This window comes from Acanthochromis polyacanthus, chromosome 18 (genome assembly GCF_021347895.1).
Source record: "Acanthochromis polyacanthus isolate Apoly-LR-REF ecotype Palm Island chromosome 18, KAUST_Apoly_ChrSc, whole genome shotgun sequence".
NCBI lineage: Eukaryota > Metazoa > Chordata > Actinopteri > Pomacentridae > Acanthochromis > Acanthochromis polyacanthus.
Window position 1 is genome coordinate 28,899,346 of NC_067130.1, and position 18,183 is coordinate 28,917,528.

Below are 18,183 nucleotides of genomic sequence, written 5' to 3' on the forward strand. Positions count from 1 at the left end.
TCTGGGGTCCAATGTTGAAACATCTAAATAAACTTAAAACTGTACCCACTTAATGACCACTCTGCGGCTATCTTGCATCAATATTTGTGTTTATAATTGAATCCATGTAAACCATGTCGGGGCTAGTGCACAGCTTCAATCTTGGTGAGTCCAGGCATAGGTTTTTTTTTTTGTTTGTTTTTTTGCGGATGTATATATATATATATATATCTTTTTCTTTTTATTTACTTTTTTTTACATATCCAGTTTCATCTCATTTAATCATATGTTTTTTATGGATTGGTGTCCAACATGTTTTTGGGGGTGGGAGAAAAGTTAAAATATAAACACGGGCATTGTGATTCTTCTGTTTGCGTGATTATGTATCATACTGTTGATGCTCAATAAAAAGAAATAAAAAACAAACAAACATTTATATATAAAATAATAAATATATAATACAATCTGATTTTATAATATTAAAAAATCCCACAAAAAAGTTAACTGTGAGACATACTGTCAATTTATCATAGGTCATTTCTACTGTAATGAAAATTCAAGAACAATATGATTATATTTCTAAACTAGAAATTCTAAGCTTTTATGTGATGTATAACATGTTGTGATTGCCGTGGTAGAATTGCATTTCCAAGTAAAGTAAAACATAATGTGAAAAAGTACACTGGAAATGAGTTATTTTACTGTTACCACTCAAAGTCTCCTTTAGGACATCATAAAAGTCATAAAAGTAACAAAAAAAATCAAGTGGCATCAAAAGCCATTTGGGCTCCCAGACTATACACCTTGCAAAGTCATCTATATGTTTTACCCCCCTGGTTTTTACTGTTTCAGTTTCTGAGAATAAAATAACGGAGTTTAAAACCTGCCTGATTTCCACTAAAGAACATGAAAATGTTTTGATTCAATGCCAGAGTGATCCACACCTCAGGCCCACTGGAGTCACACATTTGTTAACACAAGATTATAAAAATAAAACTTGTTTGTTGAAAATGATGTTCTTTACAGTGAATATGCCTACCTTTTTATCATATTTTATTCTTTAGTTGTAGTAGTGAATGACTTTAGGGGGCTGAACATCTTGTTTGATGGACACTACCGTTCAAAAGTTTGGGGTCAAACAGACAATTTCATGTTTTCATAAAAAACTCACATTTGTATTCATGTGCTAACATAACTGCACAAGGGTTTTCTAACCATCAATGAGCCTTTCAACACCATTAGCTAACACAATGTAGCATTAGAACACAGGAGTGATGGTTGCTGGAAATGTTCTTCTGTACCCCTATGGAGATATTCCAGTAAACATCAGCCGTTTCCTGTAACAACATCTAAAGTAAAACCTAGCTCATTTTACTCCACTCTCCCCTACTGAACATCTGAGCTCTTTTTTCCAGTTATTCCCTTTAAGAATAAGACACAAATCCGATGCTCTCTCACAGTACGAGCTCCACTGTCAGTGCATTTACTAATACGGTGCTACATTTAACACTGTATTCAGAGTTCAGACCAGTAGCTCCTTTCTATTGTCGGACTGAACCCTGACAGATTGATGGATTTTACCACAGCGCTGAGCAGCCATGTGATGAGAAAACAACGAGTCCAAAGACACCGAGTGGACGACTGTGAACTCCAGACAGCGACTCTACTTCCATTACTGAAAACAGCTCCGTCAATGCAAGAGGGACTTTCTTATTCCCTAAATCTAACCAACCACGAGAGGATGATTGATTTATAGGGTGAAGAAATGTTTAAAGGACAAAAGGTCCAGCTTCATTCATTAAAAGGGAAGGAAAAACAACAGCAACAGATTTCTTATTCCAATTTCTGTGGTTGACGTTTGCTGCTTTTCTTGCGTTCGAAGATTTTTATTTGGGTTGTTCCATCTCAAATCATTAAAGTTTGAGAAAAAAATCTGCTAAAGCACATCTGATTTGCCTCAAATTTTTCATAGCACAAAACACGAACATTTATAATTATAGACGTGAAATTGTAGCTTTATATATTCAGTACTTTCTGAAAATTTTGGTAAAAATTGCCTGTCAACCTGCTATTTGCATGTGTTTTCACACATTGAAACTTCAGGCTGTTTGAACGACAGCATCTCAGGAACTATTAAAGACAAAAACCTAAAATTTTCACTGCTATTTTTCATCATGTCATTAATTCAGAATCTGTAATATTAAACAAGTAGATCAAATAGTCTCTGATTATAAAGGAGTTGAAATATGACAAAATAAATTCAAGCCATCACTAAAATCCTCATCTGTAAGCACAAATTAAACTAATTTATGACCACCAAGCATTTCATATTAAAGCATTCTATATGTTCAGTTTTGTATTATTGCAACATGCAGCTACATATGGTTCAGAAAATATCCGTAGTTGAAGTCTGTATTATCATTTTTTTTTTGTTCATTTGTCTTCAAAGATGGAATTTTTGGACAATTATTTTGTCATATTTCAACTCACATTAATCAGACATTATTTGATCTATTTTTCAGCATTACAGATTCTGAATCAATGAGATGATGATAAAAAACTGTGAAAATACCAAATTATTATCTTTAATAGTTCCTGAGATATTGTTGTTCTAACAGCCTCCAATTTCAAAAAAGCGAAAAATATGCTATAAGTGGGTAGACATGCAATCTTTAAAAACATAATATCTCAGGAAGCATTTGACACGAGGCTAAAATTTCAAAGTCATCTTTACAAACAGCGATATTTTGGATGGAATGATGCACCTTCTTCATACTTGAGTGTGAGTCACAGTTTCAGCAGATTTCACCTGTCCACAATACAGGACAACGACTGGAACTATTTATTTGTCTTCTCTCATCTGGATGTGCCATCTCACTCATTTTATCGTCATATTTGTCCCCAACAAAATCAACGGCTGCCTCTATAAACCGGGAGTCCCTGCACACTTCACTAGTCTGTTTTTATGAACTCCTTGGTGTGACCCTCATCATAGCAGCTCAACAACACCCAGTCCGCCTCTCATGTACCCGGAACAGTTCCCAGAGGTTTAAAGTGGGGAAATAAACAGAAAAATCAAGTGCAGACACTTACTGCAGGTCCTGGCTTCCCAACAGCTCCAGGTAAACCTCGTAGACCTGCCTCACCCTGGTGCAAGAGACCAGAAAGAACGCTGTTTAAGACGAAAATCTCCCCCCTCTAGATGGCTGTACGTTCATTCAATTATATCATTAACTCATGTAGAACAACATGTTGGCAGCTTCTTCAGTATTTTAACATCAAAGAAGCTTTAAAAACACATTTAAAAGAAGGATGATCTTACCCTTTCTCCTGTGAAACCTGGAGGTCCTCGCATCCCCACATTCCCCTGGATTCCCTGAAAGATGGAAGGAACGAACATTATATATCAGATCATTATCTGATACAGATGTGCTGGATATACTTTATTAGTTCATGCAGTATTCAGAAAAAAACCTAAAGCAACATGTTTTGTATCCAGTTTATAGACCTGACAGTCTATATGCTTCACAATTACACAGTAAACTGGTTTGTGTTTCGAGTGAAGCATAAAAAATAGTGAATCACTCTGGGAAATATTAGGACATTTGCTTCTTTCAATTTTGCAGAGAGTTACAGTATTAACCCCCATTGGAAGTTCTCATCTTGCATTGCTTATCAAAATTTGATTAAAGTCAATTTAAATTGTCTTTTTTTGACCAGAATTTACCAAAATAAAGTCTCTTTCATGTCAAAGTGAAAAGAGATTTTTTTACAAAGTGATGTTGATTAATTAAATTAAATCCCTTTTGAGATGAGGGTACAGTGTGAAGCTATTAAAGCAACTACCAGCTCTTAAAATCACAAAAGAGTATTTTGAAATGGCAATTTTTTTCTCGAATTTTATCTACATTTTCATCTGTAAGCTTTTAACCTTTTGAGAGTCTGGCTCGTCACTTGTGCTCTCTGTGCTAAACTAAACTAAACTAAGCTAAGCTAACTTCATCCTGGAAATGCAGTGCAGAAAAGCAAAGTCAATTAAAGTGCAGAGCAGTAAAGCAAATTAAAGTATTGAAAAGTGAATTAAAGTGCAGTACACTAAAGCAAAGTTAAAATGTTTTTCATTTCAAAGAAAATTATTGTGCCAGATATTGCCCAGAAAACAAAATTACACTCCAATTGAAAAAAAAGAAAACTATATCCATCCATTCTCTATACACCGCTTTATCCTCACTAGGGTCGCGGGGGGTGCTGGAGTCTATCCCAGCTGACTCGGGTGAAGGCAGGGGACACCCTGGACAGGTCACCAGTCTGTCACAGGGCTACATATACAGACAAACAATCACACTCACATTCACACCTACGGGCAATTTAGAGTGATCAATTAACCTCAGCATATTTTTGGACTGTGGGAGGAAGCCGGAGTGCCCAGAGAAAACCCACGCATGCACAGTGAGAACATGCAAACTCCATGCAGAAAGATCCCAGGCCCACCCCGGGATTTGAACCGGGGATCTTCTTGCTGCAAGGCTAAAGTGCTAACCAGTACACCACTGTACAGCCCAAGAACAATATATTTATATTTTAAATGTAATAAAATTTATCCTGTTTTTATTATTTACTAGAACAAAATCTTTGTTTAATATAGTATGTCAAATCAGTTCTTGTTGAAAAAAAAAGTTAAAACAACAAAAAGCTGCATTTCTCCATCATTTTGTGAAGAATCCATGATTAAAGTTTGTATATTTATCCAAAGCCTTACAAATCCTCTCCTGTTGTTGATGTAACATCATAAATTTCCTCTCTTTGTATCACTCTTATGTAACTATTTGTGCAGAAGTGCCTAAAATTTTCCATCATTTTAGTGCAAATAGTGGTATAACTGTGGTTGGTTATTAAATGTGCACAGTATTTTATGACAAAAACAATTTATATTTGCATTCTAAGTTCTGAAAAGGCTTGGTTACACAGATTTATGGAGTACACAGTAAAGATTCTCACTTTTTCCTACTTGGGCTTTGTATTTTTTCTGTAATTTTAGGTCATATATTATATCAAAATGTATCAAAAAATTGTAGAATCACACAGGTGAGGTTGTGCTGGGGAAAAAAACAACAAAAAAACAAAAACAAGCAAAGCAATAAAATCAGGCCATCCAGACTCCTAAATGTTAAGTCAGGTTTGATTTTTTTCCATGAAAATACTCCTTTTACTAATCCAGTCATACATACTGAAACTGGAAACCTAATCTGAAGTAGAATAATCACAGAGAAAGTCCCTCCCTGCAAGCTTACAGGATTGAGATTGTTTTTTTACACTGTCACTGGTACACTGTGATGATATTTTGCACATAAAACACCCTATGGACGAACTAACCATGTAAATAAACTTGACTACATGACATCCAGTGATATAATGTACTGTGTAGGTGCATCTTTTGTATCTACCGGCTGAAGAATCACTTACATACATGCCTACTGGGCCCTGAGGTCCCTCCAAGCCCGGCTTCCCTGTAAAACCCTGAGAAAACAAACACACACATCGACATATTGACAAACTGCACACATGTAATATAGATCTCAGTGTGTGTTTAAGCTAATGGAGGTCATGACTGCTGTTACCTTGTCTCCGAGGGGTCCTGGAGAACCCGGAGGCCCCGTCTTCCCCGGTGGGCCCTGCCAGATGGAAACAGAAGAGTCGATCAATAACACGTTTATCTGATCAGCCAATCAGATTCTGAGAAAATAAGGACGCAGCTGATCCTAAATGGAAGTATCCCTGTCATATATTTAGCTTAGCTTAGCATTAAGAGTGCAGGAAGGTGGGACCTTAAAAATGTGCATTTACATTGTATATGTGTATTTGGTGCATGTAGAAATATAAAACATGGAAACACTGTGTTATTTTAGATTAAACATTTGTGTTATGTAATGATAACAAATGTTATTTCTATAACAGCTTGGCAAACTGGAGTTAAATGGTGCTTTTAAAAACATTAAAATACGCAAAGTATTAAAAGACAATAAAACATGATTAAACACAGAGATGTTACTTCTCTCATATTGTGTCTTCTAGATCATAAAAGACACCATATGGAAAATTCCATCAATACCATGTTTGTCTTATTGACCAATCAAATTCAGAGCACACTGACAGAGAAAAGAAGCCTGCAGGTGATTCTAAACAGGATAAAGTTTGATTATTTCACAGAATTTTGACCAGCGTTCTACAAACACACAAAATGTGTTATTTCACTCAAATTGTGTCTCCTAGCTCAAAATAAACACCATATAGACGTTTTAACAAGGTTAAAAGCTTGATTTACCCCGAGAGTTGATCAATGCCTCATTTACCTGATCGACCAATCAGATTTACACGACACTGACAGAGAAAAGAAGCATGCTTGATTCCAAATGGGATATATATCGATTATTTGACATTATTGCAAACAGATGTTTTATGACCAGTATTATATGATATATTTAGCTTAGCTTAGCATTAAGAGTGCAAGAAATTGGGACTTTCTAAGGTAACCTTCAAAAAAAGTGGTATTTACAGGTTGTATATAAGTATTTAATGTAGAAATGCATACATAAAAAATAAATATTGTTGTTTTAGGTTATACAAAGGTGTGATCTAACAATAATAAACTTCATTTGTGTAGCAGTTTTTGAAATTGCCGTTTAAAGGGGCTTTACGATTACACAAAGCATGAGATAAAAAATATAAGAGAATAATTTACCGAATCTGTGCATCTTTACATACATTTACATACTTACATGCACCTTTTATGTAATTTTTGCACTACTTCAGCTGTATTTTATGTTTATATATCAGTTTTCATATTTCTTAAAATAGCAAATAAGCTATCTTTATAAGTATAAGCATCCCACTGTTTTTATCGATACTAGTTTCTTCCTACCAGATTTTATATTTACACATTTCTTATTGCACTTTTTAAAAAAAATGTTTGATTTTGTGAATGCACTTAGAGGATTGCTGCTTAATTGTTGCACATTAAAGGAATTCTATTTAAAACATCAGTAAAGACAGTACAATCTTAAAAGGAGCAATAAAAGCACACCAGAGGGAGAATAAAACGCTCTGCAAATGCGTGTGAGCGATTTGCAGCGACTTTATGCAACATAAGTTTTCCGTTTCAAGTTTTCTACATCGCCTCCACAGACTCTGCTTAAACTATTTATCTTACAAAATTAATATTTACATCCTGTCAGCTGCTCGGTTTAATAGTATAGCTGCAGTCTTTTGTTTTCGAACCACAGAACCAGAACTAAAGCCTACCGGAGAACCTGGCGGACCATCTGCTCCTCTGTCTCCAGCTATTCCTTGAAAGCCCTGGAAAAAAAACAAACAATGCCAACAATGATGGACGTACAAAAAAAAACAAGATTTAAAACATGCAAAGCCGACTAATGACATAAAAGTACAAAACAAACTGTAAATTATTCCTTCCAATTAACAGCCGTGCAGCCAGCTGTGAAATTCTCAGGTTAAATGAGTTGATGCAGTATTTTACTAATAGTTGCTTAATCTGCCATTTAATTGTTTCTTGGCCAATTCATTGGTTGGGATTTATGAGGCTGCTGCATAAAAGTCATTATGGATAAATGACTGGTAATTACAACTTTTATTTAAGACTCATTAACAGTTAACTTCATCAATTAATAATGTGTTGACTGTAAAACTGCTTAAAAAGTTGGTAGCCAGCAGCACCTCTGGAATTCTGAAATAGTCAGGAGATTAAGAGTTTTGACACTAAACGTTTTTGAAAGGACTTTACTATGATTTCTTCAAGCTAATACATACAATGATATTTTTGACAACAGCATGCTAGTTGTAGCTCTGTGGTAAAAGCATGAGGATGAAAACCAGGTACATAAAGAAATAACTTTCCTTGAACTTGTTTGGTGGACATACAGTCAGGTCCATAAATATTTCACACAGTTTTCAGCATTTTGGCTATGTACACCACCACAATGGATTTGGACTTAAACAGTCAAGATGTGCTTTAAATTCTTAAAGACTTCCAGCTTGAATTTGAGGGTATTTACGTCCAAATCAGGTGAACGGTGTAGGAATTACAACACGTTTTATATGTGGGAAAAGACGTACTCTCCACCTTTTTAAGGGACCAAAAGTAATTGGGCAATTAGCTGGTCAGCTAGATGTGGCCAGATGTGTTTATTCCCTCATTTTTTCATGTACAAGGAGCAGATAAAAGGCCTAGAGTTCATTTCAAGTTTGGAATATGGTGATTTCTAATCTCAATATGAAGATAATAATGAGCCATCATTAGGCTGGAAAATCAAAATAAAACCATCAGAGAGATAGCAGAAACTATAGGTGTGGTCAAATCAACTCTTTGGTACATTCTTAAAAAGAAAGAACGACTTGGAGAGCTCAACCACACCAAAAGAATCCAAAGATCACTGAAAATAAGTGTGGTGGATTAGAGAACAATCCATTCCCTGATCAAGAAAAACCCCTTCACAACAGTTGGCTAGATCAAGAACACTCTGCAGGAGGTAAAAGCCAACAATTAAAAAAAGACTTCATCAGTCCAGGGGGTTCACCACAAAGTGCAAACCACTGGTGAGCCTCAAAAACAGGAAGGATTAGAGTTTGCCAAAAATTTGTGGAACAACATCCTGTGGACTATAATCCAAATAATATAATGTTATTTCAATAAATCAGTACCACAGATATATTCAGAAGAGCAACAGATTAGTGTAAAACAAACATATTTCGACATGTTCATGTTTGTTTCTTATGCGAAGTTGTGAACGTTTCCACCAACTGGTTACACTGGTTACACTGGTATCTTCTGGAATGTATCTTCATTTATGCTTATGAAGGTTCCTCAAACTGGCCAGTAAATGTTGCCTCATAGTACTTTTGGATGTTTAAAAAAAATTAAAACTGTCAGATACTTTACCATCAAGAGTTTTGAAATCTGACACTGATGGCCTGCATTTTGAAGTTATGCTCCAGCATACCTGTACCTTATGGTTCTATTAATTTTCTTCCGAGTTATTGCACTCAGCAAATACTATGCTTTTAAGTTATTTTATTATGCTATAACAAAAATAGGTAAAATAAGAGTGAATTCATGCACCCCCAACTCAAATAGACACTGCAGTTAAACTTTGTTTCCAAACTTTTGGGTCACCCTGTATGGCGAACAGAAGGAACTGCTCAAAATCCAAAAACACCAGCTCATTGGTGAAGCATGGTGGTAGTAGTATCATGGCCCCCTCATCAGTGAAGCATGGTGGTGGTAGTATCATGGCCCCCTCATCAGTGAAGCATGGTGGTGGTAGTATCATGGCCACCTCATCAGTGAAGCATGGTAGTGGTAGTATCATGACCACCTCATCAGTGAAGCATGGTGGTGGTAGTATCATGGCCACCTCATCAGTGAAGCATGGTGGTGGTAGTATCATGGCCACCTCATCAGTGAAGCATGGTGGTGGTATTATCATGGCCACCTCATCAGTGAAGCATGGTGGTGGTAGTATCATGGCCACCTCATCAGTGAAGCATGGTGGTAGTAGTATCATGGCCACCTCATCAGTGAAGCATGGTGGTGGTAGTATCATGGCCACCTCATCAGTGAAGCATGGTGGTGGTATTATCATGGCCACCTCATCAGTGAAGCATGGTGGTAGTAGTATCATGGCCACCTCATCAGTGAAGCATGGTGGTGGTAGTATTATGGCCACCTCATCAGTGAAGCATGGTGGTGGTAGTATCATGGCCACCTCATCAGTGAAGCATGGTGGTGGTAGTATCATGGCCACCTCATCAGTGAAGCGTGGTGGTGGTAGTATCATGGCCACCTCATCAATGGTGGTGGTAGTATGATGGCCACCTCATCAGTGAAGCATGGTGGTAGTATCATGGCCACCTCATCAGTGAAGCATGGTGGTGTGAGCATGTATGGCTGCTAGTGGAACTGGCTCTCCAGTAGCTGTGGCTTCAAGTCCTTTGGGGATTAACTGGAATACTGACTAATGTCTGGTACTATTGTCCAATACATCAGTATTGGACTGATCTGACGGCTGACTGTGAGCAAAGTTCTGCAGTCAGGATCTAAAAACTTACTGATTCTACGTTTATTTCCAGCTAAATGCTGCTCATGTGCTTCGAAACTTCCAAAGACCAAAATGAAACCGGAGAACATTAATGATTAATTCACAGATTTATGATAAAATGTCCAGGATGTGCTGCTTTGACACCAACTATGTTAACCACCATCTTGGATTTATACTGAGATAGATCTGAAACAACTATCTGATGGTTTTGTTTGAATTTATTCTGTTTGAAATGAGTCAGACTGTCAAGTTTGACTCTGACTTGCAAACATCACAGTATTACACCATCATGAGATGAAAGTGGGTGCCTCAAGGGATGATGGGAAATACTTGACTCTCACCCTATCTAACCACTGGTGTCGCCTCGACAATATAACATTTGGTAGAGACTTTCCAGTTTCGTTAGATTTTATTGGTCTGATTTTGAAGGTTTATTCTGTTAACAGAACGTGCATTGTGTGGTTGGTAGGGACGTCTATCAATTAAATACATCATAAACCGCATTTAATAGATTATAATTCTTGTCTACTGTACATTAACACTGAGCTAATAAATTAATGTGGTGAATGGAAGGATTGTTAAACCAGTATCTGTACAGATTGGTAATAAAAGCTGTTTTCTTGTATTTCTTTCTTTCGTATTTCACTTTCTTAGTTTATTAACATAGTTTGAAATGGATATGCTGCTGATTTATATACAAATTGTTCTGATTTACATAAGAATTCATGTATAATGGAGGCTAAAACACGAACAGCGATCAAAGGTCGCCTGTATAGTATTTTAATAAGCCGCCCTGTCAGAATAAGAACCACTGGGATCTGTATGAACTCATATGTGTCTGAAAACAATTTAAATAATTGGTCTTGTTCTGGAAACTGTCCATCTTGACCGCTGACAGTTTACCGTTGCTGCTGTGCCTTTCAAATGAGCCTGACATTTGTTTTTCTCACGTCTTTTCCCACTTTGACTCCTGATAAAGTGTCGAAACATTAATTTATTTGCACAGTTTAAGCTGTGAATTGTTGCTCCGGTCACATATTATTCATTTCTTTTCTTAATGCTTCCAGTTTTGGAAGACGCTCATTGTGTCCAGAATCAATCAGAAAAAGAGTGTTTTTCTGCTACATTAATCATCTTCAAGCACGTTTTCGCCTAAAAGTCGACTCGCCTGATATGTTTAACCAGCTGGTAGCAGAATCTGTTCAGTCTTGTTAAAAATCTATTTTTTAAAAGTGTTTGTTGCCAGCTTTACTGCCGCCTCATGAATCTATAAAACCGGCCGTCATTTTTAATCCCTGGCTGCCTTGTAAAGCCATAATAAGGTGTTATTATTCTGTTGAACCCTGCAGGTTTGTGGCGAGAAGCCAGAAAAAAAGGCAGCATTAAGGGGATGATGTCATGAGCAGCTGAGGTCAGCGGGCGGCCAACAGTCTTACCGTCGGTCCTTTACTACCAGCGCTGCCAGATGCACCCGAGGGACCCTGAAACACAGAAACACCATCAGAAAATACAGACAAAGCAATGTTTCCCAGTAACAAAGGTCAAAAAAAGTGCAAACAGGCTCTCTGTATTACCTGTTCCTGCACATCTTCTCAGAAAAAACTCAATATAACACCAATTACAATGATGTAACAACAATCGCAGTTGAGTAAAAGACATGTTTTTACTGTTGAATTAAAGAGATACTGGATATAGAATGAACTCTGCACCCCTTTCCTCCACTGTACCAAACAAAGACTGCCTCCTGCTGTCGAAACCAGCACTATTATTACACAACAGCACCTTTCACTCAACTCCACAGTCAGTTTTGACAGTTTGAGGGCAATTCCATCTGAGCGAGTCTTTTCAGTTTGTCCTTAAAATCTGCATTCGACAGACGTGGAATCTTAAAATGCACGACGCTCTTCCCTCCGAAAGACAAATCTGGGACTAAACCCGACTAATCAAACGTGTGTGAAGCAAATTCATAGATTTATCCTGAATAATAAATGCTGGTGCAGCACAGAATGAGGCAGGAGTTTGTGACACACACACACACACACACACACACACACACACACACACACACACACACACACACACACACACACACACACACACACACACACACACACACACACACACACACACACACACACACACACACACACACACACACACACACACACACACACACACTGCATTATCAGGTGATGGGATTGAAATATGATAGAGAATGGGAACCTGTGTACCAGGCTTTCCTTCTGCTCCCTTAGGTCCAGGTAGGCCCGGCAAACCCTGCAAGGAAACAAACAAAGACAAACACACACAGACACACAAATACACACATGTAAACTTGTTCATTCTGCAAATGTATTACTGTCCTGTGATGCATCAGAATGTGGGTTTTTCTGGTTTCTATCTGCAGGCCAGTGACACAGATGAGGACAAAGGGATGGTTCGGTTTATCCACAACAGCGTCAGAAACATGGAGCAGGAAAGTGTTAGCACATGTGCATCAATGCAAACCAACCAAATCCTCACCTGCTCCATGTCAAAATGTGATAATTATGGTGAAAAGAAAGCAAATTAAATCGGATTTAAAGTTACTAGCGCTGTTAATGACACTAGTTGGACGAACTGACCTCCACAAGATAAAAAAATAAAGAAAAAAACAATCCTTTTAACATTAGAAACAAGATTATTGTGTCTTTTTTGGAGCCCCATGCTTCAAAACTGTATGACATATTAGAACAAAGTATAAGGACAAAAACATTCATATAAGTGCAATAATGTGATGATGTGAAACGACTGATGGTTGTTGGTGTGGATGAAATGTTTTTATTTTTTTTTCCTCAATTGCACTCCACTAAACTCCACTTTAGACACTTTGTTCTTTTAATTCTATTTTGTTTATCCACGGCCTGTCCAGAAAAAAGCTACACTCTAGTATTTTGTTGGACTGCCATCAGGGGGGGAAAAAACTGCACTGATGTGAAGACCTGGTCATTCAGTATCTTCAGGTCGTAGGCTGAACTCATTCTTTGCTGAACCTGACCAACCCCAGATCATAACCCTAACCCCCACAGGCTGGTAGACACTAGCCATGATGAGTTCATCCCTTCATCTGCCTCTCTTCTTACCCTGATGCCCCCATCGCTCTGGAACAGGGTAAATCTGGACTCATCAGACCACATGACCTTCTTCCATTGCTCCACAGTCCAATCTTTATGCTGCCTAGCAAACTGAAGCCTTTTTTTCTGATCAGCCTCACCGATCAGCTGTTTAGTCCCAATCCTTTGAGTTCCCTTCACATTGTGTGCGTGGAAATGCTCTTACTTTGACTGTTAAACATAGTTATGAGTTCTTCCTCAAAGACAATGGTTCTCCACTATCCTTCAAGTTTTAATGATGTGATGGACGTTCTCGACCTGATTTTAGTAGTTTCAGAAATCTCCATAGTTATTTTCTTTGCTTGATGCAGGTCAATATTTTGACCCTTTTGATTCAGATTAAAATCCTTTCCATGACCACAGGATATGTCTTCCAACATGGTTGTTTTATACATGAGAAGCTCCTCACTGCATCAGCTAGGGTTAAATAGGTTGTTGCAGCTGAAACGTATTCATCACTGCAGTAGTTATGCAGTGGACGGCTCTCACCTATTTGCTTAGTTAAATCCAAGTGTTGACTCTTTTTTTGGGCCAGACAGTGTAATTTATTCTAGTTTTTAAATTCTTTGTTCTAGCCTTTTAACTTTTTTTATGACACCTATGGTAAAAAATAAAAAATCATCACAGAAAAGACAGTGTGATACAAATTTCCTAACTATACAAATACTCAGCAGTCACTGGCTTCTCTGACAAGGTGCCTAATCCTCTAAAAGTTAGAATAACTGATGCAAACCAGACAGGAGGAGATGATGAGATGTCCTCAGGTAGCCGTCTGCTTAGTTTATAGGAAAACTTTCCAAAAACTGCTAGTCAGATTGCTAGAATGCAAATCAAATCCACTACTTGGGTACAAAAGACCCTCAAGAAGCTTTGTTAGACTCTGTAGAGGTGGTGTTTTGTTCTTCTGTGTAGCAACTTTTGTACAAATATGAGGTTCATGGAGGAGTCATTGGGGGAAAAAAAACACAAAATTCTGCATCAGAAGTTCGAAAATGAACATCTAAACAAGCCTGATGTATTTTGGAAACAAATCCTGTGGACTGATGAAGTTCAGATTGAATTTTTTGGCTGTAATGTAGGAAGAAAAATGATGCAGAATTTCATGAGAGATCACCTCTCTGACTGTTAAATTCAGGATGGATAGGTCCTGCTTTGGGTTTGTGTTGCAGCTAGTGCCATTCAAAAAAGGATGAATGGATGAATTCTATTAAATAGCAGCAAATTCTGGAGGTAAACTGTTTGTTAAACTGCTTAGAATGAAAAGAGGACGGTTTCTAGTAGAGAATAATGACCTCAAACACACCTTAAAGTACACAGTGGACTGTCTGGAGAAGCACAAGATCTCCAAAGAAACTCACAGAACTAGAACGTTTCTGTAAAGGAGAACTAAAAAACTCTCAGCTGTTGGTCAACAAACTTTTGTTACAGATATTTTTACTTTTTTGTTGTTTTGAAAGTGGAAAAGATGGAATCAAGACATAATCTTGCCTAAACTATTAAGCAAATGTATCTTCAATTTGTTGTTTGGAAGTCAGGTCATCTCTTAGTCATTTAGATATTCACAGTAGAAGAACATTTGGATAGAAGAGTCTAAAGTTTTGTATGCCACTAACAGAATATGTACACTATAGTTCAAAAGTTTGGGGTCACTTAGAAATGTCCTTATTTTTGAAAAAAAAAAAAAAAGCAGTTTGTTTTAAAAATGAAGAAAACATTAAATTACTCAGAAATCCAGTCTAGACATTGCTGATGTGCTAAATGACTATTCTAGCTGGAAATGACTGATATTTAATGGAATGTCTCCATAGGGGTACAGAGGAACATTTCCAGCAACCATCACTCCTGTGTTCTAATGCTACATTGTGTTAGCTAATGGTGTTGAAAGGCTAACTGATGATTAGAAAACCTTTGTGCAGTTATGTTAACACATGAATGAGTTTTCATGGAAAACATGAAACGTTCTGAGTGACGTCAAACTTCTTAATGGTAGTATATGTATATAATTAAATATTGAACATTTGACCAAATCTTTGTTGGTCCGTAGACTTTACCGATGGGCCTGGTTGCCCTGGGTGACCCCTCTGACCAGCCCAACCCTGGAGAAAAGAAAACAGATACAATTAGGTTGTCTTGAAATAACTAAAACTGGAATAAACATGAACTCTACACGTAATTTCTGCAAAAAATATCTGTCAGGAAAATAAAAATCTGTATTTTTTTTAACAGCTACTGCATCCTCACAGATGGAGTGCTTCAATAACAGCAGCATGGTAAAGTGTGTCAAAAACTCAAATAAACTGTTGTACCTTGTTCCCTCTGGGTCCTGGTTTGCCGGTTCGTCCATCTGCTCCTCTGTTCCCCTTCAGAAAGATAAAAATATCAATAACTGAGCATCAATACTCATCTTAAACTGTCCTAACTTGGGCTAGAAGCATTAATTTGCATATTATTCTCGCTGTATTTTTTAAAATAATAGATTTATGTCAAAATATGCTTTGTAAAAAGTTACATTTGATGTATTTTTGGAGAAATTGTAAATCACAAATGAAGTTCCAACATATTTCAGGACTACTTACTGTACATTTATGGAAGTTGGACTGATTTTTGACTCCCAAAACACTGATTTCTACATGATTAAAATCAGTTAAACACAGAAGAATTGCTGAAATCAAAAGAAAATACATCTTGCCAAAAGCAACTTGTAAAACAGAAATTAAGTTTGAAGATATTACACTGTTCATGAATGCACATTTATGACAATAGGATGGATTTTTGGGTTACAAAACGCTGGATTGTGAAAGTTCAACTATCATTTTCTTCATGGTTAAAATCAGTTAAAAAATTTAATAGAAGAATTGCTGAAATCAAAGAAAAAAATATTTAGTTCAGTATGCACATCACAGAAGCCTTGAAGCATCATTATTAAGGTGTTTTCAGCAATAAATGTTTAACAATAAACCTGTTACAGATTAAAGGTGTGAATGCTTGAAGATAAAATGACGTTGCATGATGGAAAATTTAGGTTCCGCTAGTTGTTTTTTCCAGCTACAGATGAAACTTCTGGACATGTTGGCTGCTGCTGCAGCTTTATGGAAACAACAATAAACTGCTGTATTTTAGGAGACACTGCTTATTTATTTATGTCTGTGAAGAATGAATCTGGAATCAGTCAGAAGTGATGACACAGCTTGGAGCCATTAGTGCAACTAGAGGGGGAATTAATGGGTTGGTTTTTAAAACTCTTTAATCATCAGCATCTCTAAACTTTTACCTCGTGTCTCAGAGAAACAACATGATTCACGTTGCTCCTCTTTTTGTACCAACGAACAAAACCTTCGCTAACAGAAGAACGGAACAAATGATTCTGGTTCCGACTCCGTCACTTGAAGATTCCTTTAGACTGGCATGTTTTCTATGATTTTAATTAAAAACATTAGATATTCATGAGCAGAAACAGTAAATTTCTGCCATTTATTCACAGAAGTGGTGAGTTAAATGCACATCCAGGAGGCTCTAACATTACACAGTTAAATGTGGATCAACACATGAAGTCATCTGACATTTGCTGGAATCTTCTCTGACCTTCAACCCTCGGCTGCCCTGTTTCCCCTGAGGACCAGTTTCACCGTTTGTGCCCTGAATGAAGAAACATAACAGCCAGTCAAGCGTTTGGTCATTTTTCACTCTTGCCAGGCGAATTCTTTCACCCGGCTAGAAGGAACATGTAATACAATATTATGCTGCAGAAACAAAGAGACAGTTTGTTTCTGCTGCATTTCAACCTACAAAAACTACCAAAACAAGCAATTTACTTGATTAATTCAAGATAGTTTGTGGATGCATATTATTTTACATGTTTAAATGTGACTTTCTTGAGGTTTACAGTGAAACAAATATCAATCTTTGAGTAGAATGACAAAAAATATGAGTCAAAATCAATTTGTATGATTTCTTTCATGTCAAAAATCCCCCTTTGCACACAGTTTTTTAATCTTAATTTTGATTCTAACAGAATATTTTTGTACCTCGGTGCCTCTGGTGCCTGGTTGGCCCTTTGCTCCTGGGAAACCTGGGAAGCCGATGGGGCCCCTCTCTCCCTGAGGACCCCCAATACCAGCTGCCCCCTGAATACCCTGAGAGAAAAACACAGACTTCTTACTTCTGTTTTTATGGACTCACTTAGAAAATAAAAGTTAATGAGATGTAAAAGGTGCAGTTTCACTTGTAACAGTTACTCTTTCTGAGATCAAAATTGAAAATTTGCCACAACAAATTGATGAAATTACAGCCATGACCATAAGTTTGGACACAGCATGACTTACTATGTCTGTTTTAGTTATGTTCTGTAATAGACATCAAAACAGACATAAGTCATGCTGTGTCCAAACTTATGGCCATGGCTGTATGACCAATATCATAGTGACAGTGGTGTTACTCTACTATTCTCTACGTGCAATAGAGGAGGATGCTCGACACAGATGAGTCTGAAGTCTAAGTTCAAAGTTGTTTGAGTGATAAATATTACATTCTATAAGCTACTGTGACAAAAATGTTTGAAAGTTCATTGTATCTCAGTATTAAATGTTGTTCCTTGGACAGAGTCTGCATTACTTCTATGACAATTCTGCACAATGTGTGAAAAAGCGACGGTTCAGTGTCATTGCATCACTCATGTGTGCCACGTAAGAGCAAAAGCATTTGTACAAATGGTTATTTTAGGAGGAAATGTGGTTTTGTGGAGGTGACGTGCAAAACTATTTGTCAATTAGGCACAATCACATACTGGAATATCTGTTGGGATGTGTTCTTTAATGCTGGATTGACTCTTGACATTTAGATTGATAGATTCTGATTCTGTTTGATAAATATGAAGTCATTACTAGGGTTGTCCTGATAAAGTACTTTTACCTCTGATTTGATCCAAGTCATATATGTAGCAT

General features: G+C 37.1%; 1 protein-coding gene across 1 annotated transcript in view; it reads right to left on the reverse strand.

The window, feature by feature from the left end:
- si:ch211-196i2.1 (collagen alpha-1(III) chain) overlaps positions 1-17,333 on the reverse strand; it is a 53,303-nt gene extending 35,970 nt beyond the window's left edge. Inside the window, exons 1-11 of the mRNA XM_051938183.1 lie at positions 17,269-17,333; positions 16,826-16,879; positions 15,550-15,603; positions 15,295-15,339; positions 12,323-12,368; positions 11,528-11,572; positions 7,279-7,332; positions 5,598-5,651; positions 5,443-5,496; positions 3,302-3,355; positions 3,073-3,126 (exon numbers count right to left, since the gene is read on the reverse strand). Coding sequence (XP_051794143.1) covers positions 3,073-3,126; positions 3,302-3,355; positions 5,443-5,496; positions 5,598-5,651; positions 7,279-7,332; positions 11,528-11,572; positions 12,323-12,368; positions 15,295-15,339; positions 15,550-15,587 — 444 coding nt within the window. The 5' untranslated portion in view covers positions 15,588-15,603; positions 16,826-16,879; positions 17,269-17,333. The remainder of the gene's footprint in view (positions 1-3,072; positions 3,127-3,301; positions 3,356-5,442; positions 5,497-5,597; positions 5,652-7,278; positions 7,333-11,527; positions 11,573-12,322; positions 12,369-15,294; positions 15,340-15,549; positions 15,604-16,825; positions 16,880-17,268) is intronic.
- Positions 17,334-18,183: the final 850 nt, after the last annotated feature.